Here is a 14,931-nt window from a genome sequence, read left to right as displayed (position 1 = left end):
TCGAAGACATACTAATACACGTTGTTTTACTTCTCTGTGGTTGGGCATGACACACAAAGCCAACGATCTATCACCAATAATAAACTGAGGCAAATTACTACAATATTATACGTCTTCGTTTTAAAGTAAAAACCCTTTGTTATTAAAATATACGTTGCTCCAATGTTGTTGTTGATGCACAAATCCAATGATGTTTTATTGCAGAAGTTTTCAAGGAGAGAACAGTGTAAGGAAAAATGAATGTGTCATAATTGTTTTGCATCAATTTAAACATTGTTTGACTTAATCTCAATTAAAAAAAATATTGATATTTAAATTGATTGCATTCCAACGCGTTTAATTTTTGGCTATTTTTCTGCCAATGTATCATTCGATTCCTTTGCGATTATACAATCAAGAAACAGTAACTCAAATGTTACCACTTAGAATATCAGTAGTCCACATGAACTTGAACTGTATGTTTGTTATAGGTTTATTTCTTGTTTCACCACTCTTAAGGGTGAAAACTGTAAATAGTTTAAATCTAATGTAAACATATCCTTCTAAATGGTCGGAGATTTAAACAGAAATATGATACACTCACTATACAGTCTGTAAAAAAAATATGACGTACTATTTGTAATGAAACCTTATGTCACACATTTAATAAGACACAATTCAAACAATATGTTATTTTTGGCATTGCCTATACAAATTTTAAATTTAAAACCGTTGACACTTATAACAGGTCACTGAAAGTAATGCATAAACATTATACATTTATACCGAGTCGCGGGCGAGTACCGAATACGAGTGAAATTACATTTGAAAGAAACATAAGGATAACGTTCTGTATATCAAAAATTAGTGCATTTCAAAACAAATTAAAGACTCGTTTCCTGATAATATAAAAAGAAGATGTGGTATGATTGCCATTGAGACGACTCTCCACAGGAGACCAATTGAAACATAAATTAACAACTATAGGTCACCGAACGGCCTTCAACAATGAGCAAAGCCCATATACCGTATAGTCAGCTACAAAAGACCCCGAAATGTTAAAAACTTCGACGAGAAGATTAACGGCCTAATTTATATACAAAAAACAATTAACGACAAACAAATATGGTACACATCAGCCCTCCCCAACCTTGGTCAGTGTCATTGGTTATGACCGGTTATTATCCCAAGACATGACAACAAAAATGAAAACTATTGGTATCTTCAGCGGCCAGAAAAGGGTCATATTCTTTTTGGTGCTTAACTAATTATCATATGGAAGTTAGCATATATTTAAACACAGCGGCAGCGGCATGATCACTGAACTGTCAGTTTTGATGCTCAAATGTCTTATATAAAAAAATCTATGACACTGAGAATCACATGTCAGTCTTTAGTATCTCTCAAACAGTAAAAATTACAAAAATACTAAACTCAACAATGAAAGTCCTAAATCAAATTGCAAAATCAAAAGCTCAAACACATCAATCGAATGGACAACAACTGTCAGAAGTCAGAAATCCAAACCAATGTTATGGTTCACACCCAGACAGTATTTTTACTATATACATATGCAATGATCTGTTTTATTTCAAACTATATGAAGAGTTTCATGCAACATTTTACAAAAAAAAATGTTTTATAACGAGAAATGTTAAATAATTCGTAGACTTTAATAACATGGTGTATGATATATGTTGGAGTGTGTTAAAAGAATGCTTCGCATCCAAAACATAGCTTTTTGCCATGTAACTCTGGTTGATAAACTGTGCATCTTTATGGGATTTCTATTTTAACTGTAGCGGAAAAATCTTAACACTGATTTGAACCTTTTCTAATGCATGTAAATACACAAGTCGAAATATGATTTTAATCAATTATATATAGAATATACCAGTAAATTGTTATACTTAAGAAATCTGCTTTCTGATGCAGTAAACTGATCGATGGGCGGACATTTATATGTAACATCGGGAAAAGAATTATGTAAACTAAATATAAAAATAGGATTTTTAAATGAGACAACTCTCCAGCAGAGAACAACGTAGAAGGTTAAGCAAATATAGTTCATCGAACGGAAAAAACATGCAACCTCATACTGCCAAGCATGATATAATGGGTTCAGAAATGACAAAATTAATGCAAAACAAAATCATAAGGGGAAATAACGGCCAATAACAAAAAACAAATATGTAATTCGTCATGTTTACTTCTGTCCCAAATCGTACACATACATGTACAACAACAATGATTGCTAGGAAAGTTATCTATTTTGTTTAGATCCTTTTCTTGATATTAAGACTATAAAATAAAACTCTTTGTTATTTTGTACGCATCCAAAACTGACTAATACAAGGATAGTCACAACGTTAGCTGTCCGGTTGTAATGAATGTTTTTATCGGTGTTCATCTGAACGAAGGCATCCTGTTTGTTAGTTGTAACTATTGCTTTAGGCTGTTAGTACGGAGAAACTTCTAACCTCGGAAATCATCGAAAATTGCACTTGTTTTTATACTTTAAAAAAGAAGGCCATTACTTATAGACCTTTGTTTTTACTTTTTATGTATCGTATATGGTATTCATCAAACATATTTGACCACAGAACAAATACTGCAGGGTTTTAATTTAATTCCGTCGGTTATATATAGAGTACTTTTACAGAGATTGTAACGTTTAACGCTTCTTTGGAGGCTTTAGTTAGTTCCTGGTGAAATAAACAACTCCACAACTCCTAACAATTATACACAAAATCGGAAAAAAATATATAGCCTATGTGATTTGCGTTAGGTAAATGGTATATAGTCGCAATCTAAATCTCTACAAAAACAACTTGACACTCGTATTGTCAAGAATTTAAACAAGCTTATGTTTTACTTAAAAGTTAAATACCTATATAGGGGAAAACTAACTAAAAGTATGCATCAATTGCATAAGAAAAGACAAAAGCCCATTATATAAACCCTTAAGCTGAATAAAATTGTATTTCAATAATATAAACTTGTACTAAAGCAAGTAATATGATGTACCTAGGTATCCTCCTATTTCCCAGGCTTGCTTATAATATACGATAACAATTTCTTTAACGCATTGCATATTTTCCAGGATTAACATAAAACCAAAGAAATAGAACACGCAACTGAGCGTGGACACATACAAATGAGCATGGAATCACACAACTTGTGATTGAGCATGGACACACACAACTGAGCATGGACACACACAAATGAGTATGGACACACACAACTGAGCGTGGACACACACAACTGAGCGTGGATACACACAACTGAGCATGGACACACACAACTGAGCATGGACACACACAAATGAGTGTGGACACACACAAATGAGCATGGACACACACAACTGAGCATGGACACACACAAACCAGTACAGTCTATCCAAATTTCAAAAAAAATTGGTGTTCCCATTGCATGTTCTTAGAACCATTGTATATCTAGTTAAAGCGTGCGTGTCCTTACAATCAATCCATTTTCAATTTGCTAAAAATATACTAGTAAGAGGCAATGGTAAAGATTTTGAGTATGGTCCGTAAACTGGTTGATATTACAATTTACGTTATATCTTTTGGAACTTTTCGGGTCACACAATAATATCTTTGAAATGGCGTGAGTTGTTGAACTATTTTAACTGACAGCTATGTCGATATCGTTAAATATTGTGCATATACTTATGCTTTGCCATTAACCGCTGAGAAAGTTTTGGGTTTCTTGATCAATAAAATAAGAGAAGTTATATTTTCATTTCCAAAGTATCCCTTGTCATCATTTTATCTAATATGTTTATCCCATAAGTAATTTATAGTTTAATAGTACTTCTAGACCGCAAATGTTTTTCAGGGATATGAAATTATCTTTTTAAGATTCGATCAGCTTCATGGATAGTTAAACGAGGTCTTGTAATATATCATCAGTTAAAGGTAAACAGGCCAGCCGTTTCAATTTAATTATGAAATTAATAGACGATGTACATGTAGGTAAACATATATATTTTGCACTGTTTATTATAAACATCATCAAAACAGGTATGATGGAAAGCGGTTTCAAGTTACTTCTCAATATTGCGTAAATGTCACTTTCAGTTGTTTACTAAATTTTAAGTGTAACGCATACTGGCTACTGAAGATATTCGACACTTTTGAAGTATAACGGACCTTCGAGACAAACTTCTTGCACTTGAATAAAAGGGGATGCTGGGTATACTTCAATGACACAGTAGTAGACGACATCTAGAGAGTTAAATCAACAACATAAATAACCAGACGACATCTAGAGGTCAACATTAACAACACAAATAACCAGACGACATCAAAAGGGCAATACCAACAACTTAAATAACCAGACAACAATTAGACGGCAACATTAACAACCCAAATAACCAGACGACAATTAGAGGGCAACATCAACAACCCAAATAACCAGACAACAATTAGAGGGCAACATCAACAACCCAAATAACCAGACGGCAATTAGAGGGCAACATCAACAACCCAAATAACCAGACGACGTCTAGAGAGCAATACCAATAACTCAAATAACCAGACGGCAATTAGAGGGCAACATCAACAACCCAAATAACCAGACGGCAATTAGAGGGCAACATCAACAACCCAAATAACCAGACGGCAATTAGAGGGCAACATCAACAACCCAAATAACCAGACGGCAATTAGAGGGCAACATCAACAACCCAAATAACCAGACGACAATTAGAGGGCAACATCAACAACCCAAATAACCAGACGGCAATTAGAGGGCAACATCAACAACCCAAATAACCAGACGGCAATTAGAGGGCAACATCAACAACCCAAATAACCAGACGGCAATTAGAGGGCAACATCAACAACCCAAATAACCAGACGGCAATTAGAGGGCAACATCAACAACCCAAATAACCAGACGACAATTAGAGGGCAACATCAACAACCCAAATAACCAGACGGCAATTAGAGGGCAACATCAACAACCCAAATAACCCGACGGCAATTAGAGGGCAACATCAACAACCCAAATAACCAGACGACAATTAGATTGCAACATCAACAACCCAAATAACCAGACGACAATTAGAGGGCAACATCAACAACCCAAATAACCAGACAACAATTAGAGGGCAACATCAACAACCCAAATAACCAGACGGCAATTAGAGGGCAACATCAACATCCCAAATAACCAGACGACAATTAGATTGCAACATCAACAACCCAAATAACCAGACGACAATTAGAGGGCAACATCAACAACCCAAATAACCAGACGGCAATTAGAGGGCAACATCAACATTCCAAATAACCAGACGGCAATTAGAGGGCAACATCAACAACCCAAATAACCAGACGACGTCTAGAGAGCAATACCAATAACTCAAATAACCAGACGGCAATTAGAGGGCAACATCAACAACCCAAATAACCAGACGGCAATTAGAGGACAACATCAACAACCCAAATAACCAGACGACAATTAGAGGGCAACATCAACAACCCAAATAACCAGACGGCAATTAGAGGGCAACATCAACAACCCAAATAACCAGACGACAATTAGATCGCAACATCAACAACCCAAATAACCAGACGACAATTAGAGGGCAACATCAACAACCCAAATAACCAGACAACAATTAGAGGGCAACATCAACAACCCAAATAACCAGACGGCAATTAGAGGGCAACATCAACAACATAAATAACCAGACGACGTCTAGAGAGCAATACCAATAACTCAAATAACCATACGATATCTAGAAGTCAGCACCAACAACACAAATAACCAGACGACACCTAGGGGTCAACATTAACAACCCAAATAACTATATGACATCTAAAGGGCAATATCAACAACACAAATAACCAGACGACATCTAGAGTGCAACATCAAAGAAATAAATAACGAGACAACATCTCGAGGGAAACATAAACAACACAAATACCCAGACTTCATTTCGAGGAAAACCTAAACAATACAAATAACGAGACGACATCTAGAGGTCAACATTAACAACACAAATAACCAGACGACATCAAAAGGGCAATACCAACAACTTAAATAACCAGAAAACAATTAGACGGCAACATTAACAACCCAAATAACCAGACGACAATTAGAGGGCAACATCAACAACCCAAATAACCAGACAACAATTAGAGGGCAACATCAACAACCCAAATAACCAGACGGCAATTAGAGGGCAACATCAACAACCCAAATAACCAGACGACGTCTAGAGAGCAATACCAATAACTCAAATAACCAGACGGCAATTAGAGGGCAACATCAACAACCCAAATAACCAGACGGCAATTAGAGGGCAACATCAACAACCCAAATAACCAGACGGCAATTAGAGGGCAACATCAACAACCCAAATAACCAGACGACAATTAGAGGGCAACATCAACAACCCAAATAACCAGACGGCAATTAGAGGGCAACATCAACAACCCAAATAACCCGACGGTAATTAGAGGGCAACATCAACATCCCAAATAACCAGACGACAATTAGATTGCAACATCAACAACCCAAATAACCAGACGACAATTAGAGGGCAACATCAACAACCCAAATAACCAGACAACAATTAGAGGGCAACATCAACAACCCAAATAACCAGACGGCAATTAGAGGGCAACATCAACATCCCAAATAACCAGACGACAATTAGATTGCAACATCAACAACCCAAATAACCAGACGACAATTAGAGGGCAACATCAACAACCCAAATAACCAGATGGCAATTAGAGGGCAACATCAACATTCCAAATAACCAGACGGCAATTAGAGGGCAACATCAACAACCCAAATAACCAGACGACGTCTAGAGAGCAATACCAATAACTCAAATAACCAGACGGCAATTAGAGGGCAACATCAACAACCCAAATAACCAGACGGCAATTAGAGGGCAACATCAACAACCCAAATAACCAGACGACAATTAGAGGGCAACATCAACAACCCAAATAACCAGACGGCAATTAGAGGGCAACATCAACAACCCAAATAACCAGACGGCAATTAGAGGGCAACATCAACAACCCAAATAACCAGACGGCAATTAGAGGGCAACATCAACATCCCAAATAACCAGACGACAATTAGATTGCAACATCAACAACCCAAATAACCAGACGACAATTAGAGGGCAACATCAACAACCCAAATAACCAGACAACAATTAGAGGGCAACATCAACAACCCAAATAACCAGACGGCAATTAGAGGGCAACATCAACAACATAAATAACCAGACGACGTCTAGAGAGCAATACCAATAACTCAAATAACCATACGATATCTAGAAGTCAGCACCAACAACACAAATAACCAGACGACACCTAGGGGTCAACATTAACAACCCAAATAACTATATGACATCTAAAGGGCAATATCAACAACACAAATAACCAGACGACATCTAGAGTGCAACATCAACGAAATAAATAACGAGACAACATCTCGAGGGAAACATAAACAACACAAATACCCAGACTACATTTCGAGGAAAACCTAAACAATACAAATAACGAGACGACATCTAGAGGACAACATCTTCAACACAAAGAACCAGACGACATCTACTAAGAGGAAACGTCAACAAGAAACTCAGATTATAAAAATTTTCAAGTAATTCGCGAGCTAAAATCGGGGGGGGGGGGGGGGGAGGGGAAGTGATAAAACAATTGCTTAGGACTGAAATGCTTTCTTTTCATTTTAAATTTCGTTCAGACATTTTGCGACATACATTGACATTTATAGATTATTCGCCCGTTTCAAAAAAAAATGTTGTTATGATAAAAACTTAAAAAATTTCTCAATTTTGATTTTGATGTATCAATCTCCAAATTATAAAAATGCTGGTATCTAGAAGTACATTTTGTACAATACTTCTCTAGACATACATCATCCCATTCAGTAACTATGTATGAAATCAGAGATGAACTTGTCTTTTGTCCAACATATTACAGCCTTTCAGTGATATCGTTTTGCTAAATTTAAAAATAATCTACCAGGTTATTAATTTTAAAAGAATTCAAGGCCAATAACCCTAAGTAACTGTCACCAACAAGCACTGATTATTAAAACGTCGTCAACTGTCATGTGTTTTGCGCATGAGGAAACGATCTTGGTGGTATGAATTTCTAACGAATATGAAATATATAATTCATTCTACAACGAATATTGTGTACCAGTTTCCTGGCCAGGCCTAGTTTTGTGGTTTTAATCTAAACATCTATAAACAGTTGTTCAGATTTTGTTGTACTAGTTTCGTACCATTTATTGACCTTCTTGATTTTTCAAACTGACTGAACAAATTCAATGGAACTATTCATTCTTTTGTAATTGGTGTATTTTTGTAGACGTTTGAATAAATCGAAAGAACCGACAAATCAATTATTGTTATTCTTTTCAAACGTCAATTTCCGTCTTAATTTTTGATAAGCATTAAATAGAAACACGTAATCACGAAACAAAAATTGTTTTATTTCGCTTATTATAAAACGAATTTCTTACTTGAGTCTGCGTTCGACCTAAGTTAAATAACAAACCGTATCCAGATAAACATTTAAATATTGTGTTATAGATGTTTCAAACAAGAGAGTATTCAGTGTCAATGTATTTGAAGGTTTGTTGACGCTTCTATATGAAGGTCATTAAATGTAGGGTATGTATATTGATAGATATATATATATAAACAATATTATTGATGGTTAAAAAACTCAGCATTTATATTAATATCTGTTTACTTTAAAAAGCCTAACTAGACCGCAAATGTACCTTTGCTCAATTTCAAATGTACCCTACTTTTTCTCTTGACATTGAAACGTTTGAAGGCCAGATATATATTAAGATTTGAGCATTAAGAGTTTAAGATTCCATTGCACCTGAGCATTTCCGCAAAAATGACACAGAGATAACAACCATAAGTCAAATTGCGCCTTCAAAGTATTAGCTGTATAGTATGCTATAACAATGAACAAAACCCATACAGTTAGGAAGCTTCAACAATTTACAAAACCCTTACCTTATAGTAAGCTATAACAATGAGCAAAAACCATATCGAATAGTAAGCTACACAAATGAAAAAAGCCATACCAAAAAGTAAGCTACGACGATGAGCAAAACCCATACCGTATAGTAAGCTTCAACTTAATACAAAACCAATACTCTATAGTAAGCTACAACAATTTACAAAACCCTTACCGTATAGTAAGCTATAACAATGAGCAAAAACCATATCGAATAGTAAGCTACACAAATGAAAAAAGCCATACCAAAAAGTAAGCTACGACGATGAGCAAAACCCATACCGTATAGTAAGCTTCAACTTAATACAAAACCAATACTCTATAGTAAGCTACAACAATTTACAAAACCCTTACCGTATAGTAAGCTATAACAATGAGCAAAAACCATATCGAATAGTAAGCTACACAAATGAAAAAAGCCATACCGAAAAGTAAGCTACGACGATGAGCAAAACCCATACCGTATAGTAAGCTTCAACTTTATACAAAACCAATACTCTATAGTAAGCTACAACAATTTACAAAACCCTTACCGTGTAGTAAGCTATAACAATGAGCAAAACCCATATCGAATAGTAAGCTACACAAATGAAAAAAACCATACCGAAAAGTAAGCTACGACGATGAGCAAAACCCTTACCGTATAGTAAGCTATAACAATGAGCAAAAACCATATCGAATAGTAAGCTACAAAAATGAAAAAAGCCATAACGAAAAGTAAGCTACGACGATGAGCAAAACCCTTACCGTATAGTAAGCTATAACAATGAGCAAAACCCATATCGAATAGTAAGCTACACAAATGAAAAAAGCCATACCGAAAAGTAAGCTACGACGATGAGCAAAACCCATACCGTATAGTAAGCTATAACAATGAGCAAAAACCATATCGAATAGTAAGCTACAAAAATGAAAAAAGCCATAACGAAAAGTAAGCTACGACGATGAGCAAAACCCATACCGTATAGTAAGCTTCAACTTTATACAAAACCAATACTCTATAGTAAGCTACAACAATTTACAAAACCCTTACCGTATAGTAAGCTATAACAATGAGCAAAAACCATATCGAATAGTAAGCTACAAAAATGAAAAAAGCCATACCGAAAAGTAAGCTACGACGATGAGCAAAACCCATACCGTATAGTAAGCTTCAACTTAATACAAAACCAATACTCTATAGTAAGCTACAACAATTTACAAAACCCTTACCGTATAGTAAGCTATAACAATGAGCAAAACCCATATCGAATAGTAAGCTACACAAATGAAAAAAGCCATACCGAAAAGTAAGCTACGACGATGAGCAAAACCCATACCGTATAGTAAGCTTCAACTTAATACAAAACCAATACTCTATAGTAAGCTACAACAATTTACAAAACCCTTACCATGTAGTAAGCTATAACAATGAGCAAAACCCATAGCGAAAAGGACAATTTCCATAGAGACAAATTTTCCTTTATTACACTTTAACCTAAATATTTAATACAGATATCATTTTAAGATGTATTTGGACTAAATATTTTGACTAAAAATGCGTGAGTAAAGTAATGTATTAACACTTATATAAAGTCTCATACATATAAGACACTAATCCCTTTCAATTACATTACAAAATCATAGTAATAACCACATAATATGAAAGTTATTTCATAATTTATTCATGCATGCTATAGACATACATCTGGCGGTATCTATTATACACATGTAAAAAGATCGATATTCCGAAACGTGTAATTCTATTTTGTTTTTTTCTTAAGATGACATAATACATAGTACGACGGTTATAAAACAGAGTATTATATAATGCAAGCCCCATGCCGTTTTATTTCCGTTTTTTTTTTTACCTCACATGGTAAATTACAATAATAACAGTGATACGTACGTAAGAATAAGACATACAAATCATCTCTTCATGTCGAAAGTTGTCAAGAATCAGCTCATATATCGAGCACCTTATCTAACTGCACCGGTTGAACCAGTAAAGAAACAATTTTTGTTTAGGAGGAGGGTCTATTTTAAAAAATTCATGTGTAAATATAGTTTTTTATATAGATTAGACCGTTGGTTTTCTCGTTTGAGTGGTTTTACACGAGTAATTTTGGGGCCCTATATAGCTTGTTGTTCGGTGTGAGCCAAGGCTCCGTGTTGGATGCCGTACCTTGACCTATAATGGTTTACTTTTATAAATTGTTATTTGGATAGATAGTTGTCTCTTTACACTCATACCACATCTTCCTATATCTATGTAGAACGGGAATATTTGTGTTTAAATGCTTGGACGGAAACTTCCGAAGTTTGCAGATTATATCTTTGAAATAAGTTCCTTCGAACGATAAGTGAAAGTATTGTTTGAAACAGTCTAGTTTTGTTTTTCTATAGATGTAATTGTTTTGGTTTTTTTTTGGTTTTTTTTAATACTGGTATTACTGAAAAGTTATTTTACGTAATGTGTGCGTCCATTCTTCTCAAGCTTTTGACATTATATTAGAACTTGGTTTAGATGGATTATTTTTGTTTGGCTCTGTATAGGTTAAGAGCTACATATCTTTATGAATTTAAATATTGGCTTTGACCACATACTGAGTTATGGTGTTGACCTAGTATACAAAATTAAAAACTTTCAGAAATATTGAAATACGTGTCCAGATTTTTTTATCTAGATAACATATTGTGATTTCTATTTTATAAAGCGTACAATAGATGTGGTGGTTCTCATATAGATTGAACATCTCTTTTTCAGTTCGTCTATATCTAAGGGAACTTGCTGTACCTTTTACAAGATCAAAGGATACAGCGTTTATTGTCAAAACTATTGGAATGTAACACTATAATTGTACATGAATTTATGTTAAATAATGTTTAGCTCGGTCTTTCATTTCTCATTTGAATGTCTAAATCAGATATATACTATGTGCATTAGTTATAAACGACGTAGGAATCTTCAAAAACTCAACGTGTCAAGGTCACAGTATATGGTTTCCAACAGTTACCAGTCGTCCGTATCACATTGTAAATTAAAAAATAGCCAAAGGGGGCTTATTTTAATATCTAGTCTTAAATTGTTTTAAATAATGAGAATTTTATGTTTATATATATAAACGGAGAGATACATTAACCGACAAGCCAGTAAACTCTTTTTATCGAACAATTACTCAGTACTAAGAAACGAAATGAAGAAAAGAATCAGCAACCCAAATAAAACGTAAAAACATATTAAATGACTACTGTCAAATTTAGATGTGTTTTGTTTCTACTACTCGTAGATTAAGTTTGGTGATACATGTCGTAGTGAACATGCATGAAATATGTGCCACCCGACGTTAAGATACCAACAAGCAATCAATCTGTTGATAAATACTATTAAAACAAATCTCAAAGTACTTAACTTTTCTTTTAATTCTATACTATTCAATTCGATTGTTCTTTATAAATGGAAAATATTTTAAAACACAATAACGTCTTTACAAGCACATACTCGTGATGTTAATAAACTGGACTATAAAAAATTTTTTCGTCAATTCTCCAGAACTCAATAAAATTTCCTCATGTCACAAATGAATTAACACATTTGTATTAAAGGGTACATTGTGTTTTCCGAGGCAAACAATGTACTTATCAACAAACTACAAAATGTATTTAAATACTTAAGTATATAACAATCACCCTGACCAGGAGAGGATTACGTATAGGTTTAGTATTGGGGTAAATTACGATATTTTTTTATGCTATTGGTTAGCTTTTCAAATATTGAGACTGCTTTGAGTTTTAAATTTTGTCGCAAGTTATCCATTAGTTGAGTGGTTGAATCAGATTAGTTCCCCCCCCTCCAAAAAAAGGTTAACACCGCCCCTCTAGTATACTCGTGGATGTGTGGTTTTGTATACTTTTTTATCATTGTTTCGTAGCAGTATTCTTAAAATTTTGCAATTGTTGACTTTTTCAAAACAAACTATTTATACAGCATTTTTTGTATAGTTTCGTCTGTCTGGAATTTGATTGCAAATTCACAGATTATTTAAAACGAAGCGTACATCTTAAAGACTCGAATCAGCTATCACTTTATTGTATAATTGAGAGGTTCGTAGCAAGGTTTCAACTTGCAACAAACCCCTCAAGCAAGGCCTGATGTGGTAGCATAGTGTGTGCTTCAATATAGTGGCGTTCTCTTAGTTGTTTTTCGTGATGTGCAGGTATTTATATTACTTGTACGTAAGAAATATCAAGATTTATGTCATACAATACGCATAAGAGCATCTTGATTTTTTTTTTATTTATGAAAAATTAAAAGACGTGAACGTTTATACTTAATCTGCATCATGCATGGTGCAGTGTCCGTATAACCAAATTACTTTCGATCTGATCTGAAATGGTGAGACAGAGCGGAAACTAGTACAACTGTGTATTATTTTAAATACACACGAAATGCCGTCGGCAGTTGAAGTGTGGTCGATGGCTATACGAGAACAGTCGAACTTAAAGATATATATCCAATTTTGGTTGTTATCTAAGGTTATTTAGTCACTGCTCATTTCATAATTACTTACTAATGGTCTGTCCCTCACGACAACAGAAATTTCATGTTTTACATGTTTTACATGAAATCGCAAAGTAATCAAAATAATTTGGTATTTTATCTGTATATCTTTTAAAATCTTCATAGCCAGAAACTATTTGTCATAGATTGTTTTAAATGTTTTGTTAACGTCATTTGTGAAAGCGATGACACATAGCTTTTAATATTTAATATTTTATATTATAAAGAGGTTGAACTTCTCACATCCAATATCTTTAAGGAATAAAATAAAAATTATATATTATATTTATATTCAGCGCATTCGGGGGGAAAACGTATCAAAACAATGCATACAGTAATACAAAAAGTACATCCATGCATCAACATCGTATCGACCAACGTTAACTCGTCAACAAATGAGAGTAGTCTCAGTCAAAATTAAGCAGAAGTAGACAAACATACAATCAGAAAATCATATTATTGTTTATTCGTTACAAAAGTACATACATACATTGTGTAACGTCAATAAGTTAGCTTACATAATAATTACCAGATCAATACAATTAATTATAAGGTGCATGTGATTTGATTACACACTTGAAACTATTTTAATTGTTGCAAAATTTAAAGATTCTCTTCGACAATGAATGTTATGGTTTTTTTTTTTATAAATTAACTTGTGTTGAAATGTTATGATAAAGATCGAATATATCAGATGTCTTTGTCGAAAGGTGCCATTTTAGAAAAAAAAATATAAAAAAAAAATATAAGTCGAAGAATAGTAGTCTCCTTAAATAGCTAACTGTTTGACCTCTTTTTTATCCTTGTATACAGCAGTGGAAAATCTTTTGAATGTGAATTTAAATGCATATGAAACATGAGTAAATCACTATTTCATTGTTATGATCTCAGGATTAAAAGATCAATAATTTGTAATAACAATAAGCAGGTGTATATATAACATAACAGCACTTACCTTGAGAAACGTAAATAAGACAATATAGTAGGGTCCAGCAGCGTGCACCTGCCATTTTTTTTCCTTTTTAAGAAACTTATACTTTGATGTTCATATCAATACTAATTAAACTAGTGTGTATACCGGGTATATATGTTCTTTAGGCTTTTCACAATTCATTGGTGTCACGTGACCCAAGTTTACCTGTATAAGGGAGCTACCATTTGATTTTTATGGGGGGGCTAGGATGAAATTTGAAAAAAATAGGCAGGACAGGAGTTTTGAGTAAAAAAAAAAGGCAGGATGAGACACTTGCAAAAAAAAAAAGTCAGGATAACAATTTAGGTAAAAAAAAATCAGGATAAACTAAAAAAAAAAAGGCAGGACCAAACAGAGTGAAAAATAAAAAGGCAGGACAG

The 14,931-nt window shown here is 34.1% G+C and overlaps 1 protein-coding gene across 2 annotated transcripts in view; it reads right to left on the bottom strand.

Annotated features, from left to right (window-relative positions):
• The window catches only part of LOC139511355 (low-density lipoprotein receptor-related protein 4-like), a 56,926-nt gene extending 42,217 nt beyond the window's left edge, over window positions 1-14,709 (bottom strand). The window contains exon 1 of one of the 2 annotated variants that reach the window (XM_071298006.1): window positions 14,534-14,709. In XM_071298006.1, coding sequence (XP_071154107.1) covers window positions 14,534-14,588 — 55 coding nt within the window. In that variant the 5' untranslated portion in view covers window positions 14,589-14,709. The remainder of the gene's footprint in view (window positions 1-14,533) is intronic. The other variant, XM_071298007.1, reaches the window with a different exon arrangement.
• Between the last annotated feature and the right edge of the window lie 222 nt (window positions 14,710-14,931).

Source organism: Mytilus edulis, chromosome 2, assembly GCF_963676685.1.
Source record: "Mytilus edulis chromosome 2, xbMytEdul2.2, whole genome shotgun sequence".
Taxonomy (NCBI): Eukaryota; Metazoa; Mollusca; class Bivalvia; order Mytilida; family Mytilidae; genus Mytilus; species Mytilus edulis.
This window is presented reverse-complemented; position numbering and strand designations above follow the sequence as displayed.